Raw genomic sequence first — 8,654 nt, forward strand, 5'->3', positions numbered from 1 at the left:
TTTCCTCTTGGGATACCCAGTGCTGGATTACAAAGCACAGCCCAGTGAAACTTGAACTTCATAGCTATTGCACAGGGAACCCCATGCAGTAAAGCTTAGATTTGTGTTGGTTGTGGTGCTTTTCAGGAAGATAGATCTCTATTTAAACCACTTAGGCCAACAAGGGAATTAAACTGCTCTCTGCTTTCTGACCATTAGGCTAATTCATAAAGACGGGAAAATTCACAGTGCAGCTAGAGAGCACAGGAGGTAAGCCAGCTGGAATAAATTATGCAGCACTATGTACGTGAAGAAAGCCAGTTCCAGCACTTGAAAGAAGACAGAGTTCGTCTTTGCAGACAGTCATAAAAATCTCTCTACGTTTTTCCAGATTAAAAAAATGCAAAGTATTTTCTTTCCAGGATGTTTACTATCTCCCACTGTTGCGTAATTTTTTTTTTCAGCAGACTTCGTTTTCTGTTGCTCTAGCTGTGTTTATAATTTAAAACTACAGAAACCCTCCACATCTTCCGTGAAAGGGCTATTACGGATTGAAGCTAGAAGCAGCCTGTCGGCTGCCAACAGTGGTAGCTCACACCATGCCAAAAGCCAGCCCCAAACTGTCAGGACTAGTACGGACACGGTGCACACGAAGGCCGCTACAAGGCAGCTTCGACACGCCACTGAACAACCACGCAAAACCTTCGCATTTTCAGGCACCCAGGCTTGCTGCCTTTTTTTTTTTCTTTTACTTTTTTTTTGATCTTTCCTTCAGAGCGGCCGGAAGAGGGAAGCTTTGGGCGGTACGTGTCTCCTTCACCTCCCCTTCCGCAGGCTGCTCCGCCCCGGGCTGCTGTGGAGCGGGGCCGCTGGGCAGGTGAGCGGCGGTGTCCGCCGGTGTGCGGGTACGCTCCCCGCCGGGGCTGAGCCCAAACTCCGCCCCGCCGCCCCCAGGGCTGTATTCACAACATAGCGATTTTCATCGCTTGGACGGGGTTTAGGGCTTAGGCTTTAGGCAGGCCTTGATCTTGGAAAAGCCCCCCCGCGGCGTAATGCCCCTTTTTTTTAATTTTTTCCTAGAAAATTAAAAGATACCAGTCCTCACTCCAATTTGTCTTTCAGTTTTCAGCATGGCCGTGGACTGGCTCGGCTTTGGCTACGCCGCCCTGGTGGCATCAGGAGGGCTCGTTGGCTATGCAAAAGCAGGTACGGTGTGGGAAGGTCTCTTTCACTCTCCTTCACGCCCTTGTTACCCCCCAGTAACTTGGCGTGAACTGGGCGGCTTTTCACGAAAGCCGCTTATCTCGAAGCAGAGATGCAGATGTAAAGTTTATCAGTTTGTGCCATGAGCTGCTAACTTGGTGCTGTTGGGGTGTGGTGCTTTTTGGGATGAGCTGGTGCTTTAGGCTGATAAACCCATAATCTGCTTTCTGGTCCATGCTGGTATCCTGTCTCTGCTTTGTGCGCTTTAGGTGAACTGTCATAAGTTTGCTTCAGAAAGGTTTTTCCTCTGCTATTTGAAATGTAAACATTCTGTAAATATTCTGTATCTTCAAATGGCACGGATCACCACTTTTTTTCCTTAGAGTTTTATTCTTATTTTAATGTGTGATGATAACAGTATACTGCAAGCTGCAGAGAGTTTTCAGAAGGTTCCTTTCTGCAAGTAGAGCTGAACAGTGCAAATCAGTCCTTAAGCTTGCTCCTTTTCTGGGCTCTTTACTCTTAAACTTCCCCTCTGGCCCACTGCTTTCATTTCCTGACCTTTATCTGAGTTTGCCTTCCTCCAGACAGAACTGTGGACTCATCCCTACTGCAATATTATCTCTTTCTACTTTGAAAGTCTCTAAGCCATCCTAGTGTTTGCAATATGAAGATGTATTGCTGAAGTCTGTAAGAATCTTACCAGTGTGTTTGAGTACATGGATGTTTATGCCTATTCCAGTTTGCTTTTAACTACTTTGATTTATCCTTTGGGTTGTGAGTGGTGGGACAATAAGTTGCTAATCCCACCTGCATTTCTCTGTGGTCACTATGAAATGGTGGGTACCTTTCTTATCCTCTGGTCCCAGAGGGGAGGACATGGTCATGCTGAGTCAGGAGAATTGAGGTCACAGCGTTTTTGAAAGGGGAACGGGAACTTGTATGGTGATTTGTAGGGAAATTTTAAAAGAAAAAAAAAAAAAAAACTAAAGCTGTTGTACCCCTACTAATATTTTGGAGAAACCAAAAGAAAGCAGAACTTTTATCCATAAAGCTAAGGTTGTGATCTGTTCTTATACAACCAGGTCCATTTGCCCAGACAGGCAGTGGTTAACAGTAGATGCCTTGGGAAGCAAAGAGTGATTTATTAAATTTTGTTGTCCGGGACCCACAGTTTTGAGACTCAGGAACTTCCTGAGCCAGAAGTGGTGTGGTGGTCCCTAGTAAGTGTATGTGCCATAGCTGCCTAAACAATGCTTTAAATTCAAGAATATGGTGTCCATTTGTGGCCTCCCAAACTTGTGGAAAGAATTCTGCCTACCACATGTTGGCTGCTAAACAGTATTCCATGCAGAACGGCTGCTCACAAGAGTGTGCGCCTTTTCCTAGATGAGTCCAGGGAATCTTCTGCCAAAGTATTCCGTTACCTTTGGATCAGATCTCAAATATACGTATGAGATACAGCCTCTCTTAATCGACTCCCCTGTCGTCTTTGGCAACTTATAATTTATCCAGATGTCCTCCTACACAGTTCAGTTTGTATGTCCTTTTTCTCTGATCTTAAACCATTATTATTTAATCCATCTACTGCCTCTCTCATATTACTGTGTTGAAACAGCATGCTTCAGTTTGCATGAAGAAAACAGCAATTCTTTTGCTTTTCTCACTGTTCTTTTCCTCATAAATATATTAATGGCTTTGCCACTAAAGAATTAAACGCTAATGCTATTTATATCTTATGCAAGAGTATTTTAACATGTTTCTTCATGCAGAGCAGCATGGTCTTAATATCTTAAAAGAAAAAACCTATTTAATCTGTTCAATAACAATGGCTGCCCATCTTTTTTTTGTTAGTGTTTTACAAAACAGATAAAATGATGAGCAAGTTTATTTCTGAGCTTCTAATAAATGCATTATCTTTCACTTGCTCAGGTAGTGTCCCATCATTAGCTGCTGGCCTTTTCTTTGGGAGTTTGGCTGGACTGGGTGCCTATCAGCTCTCACAGGATCCAAATAATGTTTGGATTTCTCTGAGTAAGTAGCTTAAAATTTTTAATGAGGAGGAATTGTATTTACCCTAAAATAACTGGATACTCAAAATAAGTACCTAAAAGCCTTTGCAGAAGAGTTAAATTGACAGTGTTATACATCTAGTTTCAATCCAATCTTTAAACTTGTGTTTAGTGAAAAATCTCCATTAGTGTCCAAACTCCGTAACTCTCGCTGGAGTGCGAACTGTTAGCATTACTTAATTATTATTTTAAAGACTGTATTGAGAATGCATATTAAAATCTGCTTGTCTTGGTGTGTCTTGCTCAGTGACTTCTCACTACATTCCTGCGTCCCTTTTGTATAAGAAGTATGAATTGTTTTGGGTGCTAGTTCAAACTTACATTTGTGTTCCTCTTCTACAACAGAAGAGGAAAATATTGGTTTTTTAATCATTAGAGTTTGTCTTCTGAACACCGAAAAACCTATGCGTTGTGAAGGAAAATGTGTGCTAGGATGAGGTGAAATTTATCAAACCAAATACCATTATTTTACATCCTTCAGCAAAACAATCTAATAAGTATTTTGTGTTTAAAAGCTTGTATGCTGTGAATCTCCAAAATGCAATTTTTGTCTTTCTGCCATTTACCATATAGAGCTCAGGGTTGCAATAAAGTTAGGATGATTATCACCTACCCCTTTAACCTGTGCATGCCAAAAGCTCATTCCAGTTGCAAAATAACAGGATTTGAACTTTTCTCATTCACTAATAAGCAGAGGTACTTTGCAGTTGAAGTGGGCTAAGAAAATACACATAGATAATTCCTGCAGCTCAGCTGATGCCTGACACTTCTTAGGCTGCTATATCTCAGATACTTGTGAGTGTGTGTTTTGCACAATCCTTTGCCCAGTATCTGTGTGAGCAGTATCCTCTCCTTGCTGTTCCTGATCTGTAGAAGACGTTGGTGGCTGCCATCATGCATCAGTCTTGTACTGATATGTTTGAGTGATCATAGTGCAAGGGAAATGCTAGTAAATAGATGTCTGACCTCTGTGTGTCCTCTTTTCACCTGGATCCTACCTTCAGCATCTTGCAGGAGACTGGAGCAGTTCAGAAAGAGTGATTCCTGTGCAGACTGCCCACACCCTAGCAGGTTATTTTATTATTGCTGAAAGTGGCAAGAGACTGTGATTGGCTTATTTTTTTTTATATATGGCAAAAATTTGGAATTACAAAGGTGTTGTACGCCTGGGGAGATTCAACAGAGAAGCGAGCTTCAGTAATGCAATATCTTCTTCCTTCTTCTCGGAAGTGGAGCTTCCCTTCTCCCTGACTTTGAGAAGTTATTTGTGGTGGGTTACGGCTTAGCCAGTGCTTAAAGAGCTGCCACTGACTAGCGTTTGCTCCCTGAAGCAGTGACATAGCATCTAGCTCATTGATATGTGAAAGTCAGAAGTGAAAGGGCAAGGCCCAGTGTTTCTTTCCACTTCAGCATTGTCTACAGTGCAGTCCACTTCCACATCTAAGGGATGGGTCAAAAGTTGGGCGTGTTCAAGCCTAAATAACTGGAATAAACTGCGAATATGGGAAGCTTAACAGGAGACAAAGCATTTTCCCAAATGCAAAAGACAGGTGCATTTCTATTATTCAGTAGCATATGGAGTCTTTTCCTCCTCCCCTTCATGCTTTAAAGTTTTTGGACAAGGTGTGTTCTAGTTTAGGCAAAATTACATATGTGCATATTTTGAAGACTGGCTACTGATTAGAGCTTGAGGTACATGAACACTGTAGTAGTTCTTTCTTGTGTGTTAGACTATGGTCCTGGTCCTTTACATATCTTCTTGTAAGAGACTGTTAGACATCAAGGACAGTATTTAGGGTGGTGTTAGGGAGGAAGGATGCTGTGGCTAGGATTGAAGATGAGTTGGGTCCTGCAGGAACAGCCATGACATAGGAACAGTGATAGAAGATGAGAGTGGTTGGTACAACATGTCAATGTATAGCTGTTACCACTGAGTAGCATATACATGCTAAGGCTGAGGATTTAATCAGCATGTTTTCCATAAAGCTTTCTTGGTATTCCATCTTTCCAGGGATTGATTGCCCTTTCTGTTTTACTGGCTCAGTGAAGCTAACTGGGTCTTGTCTCTGCATCAAGTGGTCAGGGTTGGTAGCTTTAACTCTCTGATCATAGTGGAAGGTGATGGAGGGCTGAAATTTTAGGGACGTGGTTTAATGCTAGATTTAGGTTACGGTTGGACTCACTGATCTTGAGGGTCTCTTCCAATCAAAATTATTCTATGATTCTATGAAATGGATTAGTAAGGCTTAGCACTTACATAGTACTCTTCCCTTTGGAAGTCTTTTGCAAGCATGATTTAGTTAATTCTCAGAACAGGTTAGACACGAAAATGCTCTCTTCCTTTTATGAGGAGCAGGGGAGTTATGTGCACAGATTTATTGATTTGCCTGTTCACATGGAAGGAGTGTGCTCCAGAGCAGTATAGCACAGATTGTTTCCAGTCTCCAAAGAAGCACGTTTTGACAAAGAAGGCTAAGGAGTGTATGCAGAAGCATATGGACTGCACTGACTGCTAGAACTTGGTTTGGAATGTTTATGCTTCACAAACTGAGGCATTCCAAAGTTTACACAATTTATTGGCTCTTTTTGTCCATCATGTGAAATAACCCTGTTTCACTTTCTACTTGATGCTACTATTTCTCTCTGTTCTGTTAGTTTTGAATTGTAGCATTTCTCTCACACACATGCATCTCTGCTGACCAGACTGTGTAATCTCTCATTTAAGTTACATCTGGAACACTGACTGCTGTCATGGGAACAAGATTTTACAACTCTGGAAAGTTCATGCCTGCAGGGCTAATTGCTGGTGTCAGGTACAACAAGATATACCTTTTTTTTTAACCTCCTATGTGTGTTTTCTTATTTGCTTAATTAAACTGAGATGGAGTGAATCATATTTTGTGTATCTTTTTAGTTTCCCTGCACATGGGAAGCATTTGAAAATTAATTGAAAAATAATTATTATTATAATTATAATTTTCTGTTTTTCCCTCTTATACAGTTTGCTAATGGTTGGAAGATTAGCACTGAAGATGATGGAAAAGCCCCACGATAAATAACTGTTCATTTTACAGCATAATATCTGAATAAGAAAAACCGATGATGAATCTGTGTGAATGCAGAAGCAAGATGGAACAATTTTCTATATCATGACAATTTTGTTCCTTTTTTTATATAAGGAGGAGTAGCATGATGGGACAGATTTGTTTCAATGATCTGGTAGAGCTATTATTGTGTAGTGAGAAACTGGTCCTGAATTTGATTTTTCTAGACGCATTTCAGTGTATTTTAACACTTCCAGGTTTTTTTATGCCAAATTATGCTGCAGATGTGCATGAAGCAGAGAGGACCTGTAACTAAGAAAGTATCCACAAAGAGGCACAAGGAGTAATTGGCTAAATACAAGTGTATCTCATACCTTTCATACTGAGTATTACAGTATGCTTTACCTGTTGCATTCTGTGTTGATACACCATGTCTGTATAACACCAAACAGATCTTACCTTTTTATTGTGAAGCGATGCTAAAATGTTGCTTTTCTACAAATAAAATCTGCTACAAACCTTTATTTGGCATGTTTTTGTATCCTTCCTCTGTGTATGGGGGTAGGGGATTTTTTTTATTTTGAACCTTCTTATTTTATTCTCTGTGGAAGTCTTTACAGTGAACTGTTAGTATTAAAGTGCTGTCTTTCAATGATATTTAAAAGTCACTTTTAAAATGGAGGGCAGAAGATTAAATTCATTAACACTGCATTAAAACAATTGTTGGAAGGGAAATTAGTTTGTGGGTTAATTAAGCAAGATCTGTGCTAGGCTAAATTAAGAGTTGAATGTGGTCTGACCAAAGGACTGTATAACTAGAATAATAAAGCTTAAAATCAACGCTACGTAATTCTGGTATTACAGGCTTACTTGACAATAGAATGTATCAGCATTTTATTTTTATCACTTAGGGAAGTGGCTGTGCCACTTCAAATGTCTTTACTAGAAAGCCTTGGACTCGGGAGAGTTCCTGGTTCTGCTGTGGTACCTGAGGACTGAAGTGTGGCAGAGGCATAAGTGACATCTGGTGTCTTTGTTGACACGCCAATCTTGATCGCTTCTCCTGTGATAGACTCTCCCAGCTCTGTTAGTGCAGGCACAGCTAACCTGGGCTTAGCACCATGATGGAAGGAAAAGGCAAGAAATGTGTGAAAGAAAATCCTTTCTCAACTTATTCTTAATTCTATATGATTATTGGTATACTAGTGTTCTTACAGTGTGTAACTTGTATTTTAAAGTGATATTTTATGTATGACTATTTAAGACTTTACTCTGGGACCTCTCTACCATTGATTATATCAAAACTTTGTCAACTGCATAACGTAATTACAGCAAAGCAGGTTTAAATTAACTTACATATTAGGCACACTACTTCCCATTTTGTAGTGCTTAAAGAAATTTGTAACAATTTTCTGAAACTGCCTAAAGCAAATACTAAACTACGTAATTGCTCCATTTTATTGGTCACTTCAAAGCTTGTATTTCCTGTTCTGAAGATGGCATTTAACAAGACTGAGCCAGAGTGACATTTCCATTGTCATGAACCAATGGAAACCCATATCGTAGTAGATTGAAAGTTGTTATGGTAGAAAGTAAAAATTACAAGCAGATCTATAGATGTTGGGCCAATTATGTTGTGTGTTACTAGTTCTATTAGCAAAAGTTATAAAATTCCAGGTTTTTGAACATAATTCTTATTGTAACCTCTATTGTTTCCAGGAACTAAATTCGTAAGTAACCTGATCTGTACAGGATGGATCTGCAGGGAGCAACACTGAAAACATGTAAAAGCATTTCTGAAATTCTAGTATCAGTTAGATCATAGTCTCTTTTGACCATGCTGTAGGCAAAATCCAACAGAAGTTTTGTATTTACCTTTACGTATTTTAAATCACCCTATGTAATTTAATAGAATATTTCATCCCTGCTATAAAATTTTCTAGAGCCATTCAAGAATTAAAGACATTAATGTCCTTTCTGCAGACTGGCTGTGCTTGTAGGCTGCTTTTTAGATAATCCTGAAAGTTTTCTTTCCTACTTTTATTATGTAGGGTTTGGTGATTTGTTTTGTTTTTTCACTGAGGGTGGTCTCTATGTAAGTTGAGATTGTTGCTTTTGCATTGAACTCACTGTGGCCATGCCATGGCTTCAGTGAAGCTTCATGCTGTGAGTCAGCTTTTGTATGGATGAAATGTTTGGAAAGAGTGATTTAGTTATTTTTAGGAAATGAACTGTTAAAGTGATTCTTAAATTAAGGCTGTTCAAAGCACACTTTGAAAATAAAAATGTTAGTTTAATATTACTTATAGTATCAGCTGTCAGCATGAGCTGAAACGAGTACTGATTTTTTTTTTTT

The 8,654-nt window shown here is 39.7% G+C and overlaps 1 protein-coding gene across 2 annotated transcripts; it reads left to right on the top strand.

Moving 5' to 3' along the window:
- Positions 1-583: 583 nt before the first annotated feature.
- Positions 584-6,822, top strand: LOC102095171 (transmembrane protein 14C). 2 transcript variants are annotated; one of them, XM_065052396.1, is made up of 5 exons: positions 584-782; positions 1,102-1,185; positions 3,115-3,216; positions 5,980-6,067; positions 6,256-6,822. In XM_065052396.1, the coding sequence occupies exons 2-5, from the start codon at positions 1,110-1,112 to the stop codon at positions 6,311-6,313; spliced, it is 324 nt and encodes a 107-aa protein (XP_064908468.1). In that variant the 5' UTR covers positions 584-782; positions 1,102-1,109; the 3' UTR covers positions 6,314-6,822. The 2 variants fall into 2 exon arrangements, with proteins under 2 accessions (XP_064908468.1, XP_005512598.1); XM_005512541.3 differs by having other exon boundaries at positions 768-856.
- The last annotated feature ends 1,832 nt before the right edge of the window (positions 6,823-8,654 follow it).

Source organism: Columba livia, chromosome 2 (genome assembly GCF_036013475.1).
Source record: "Columba livia isolate bColLiv1 breed racing homer chromosome 2, bColLiv1.pat.W.v2, whole genome shotgun sequence".
Classification (NCBI taxonomy): domain Eukaryota; kingdom Metazoa; phylum Chordata; class Aves; order Columbiformes; family Columbidae; genus Columba; species Columba livia.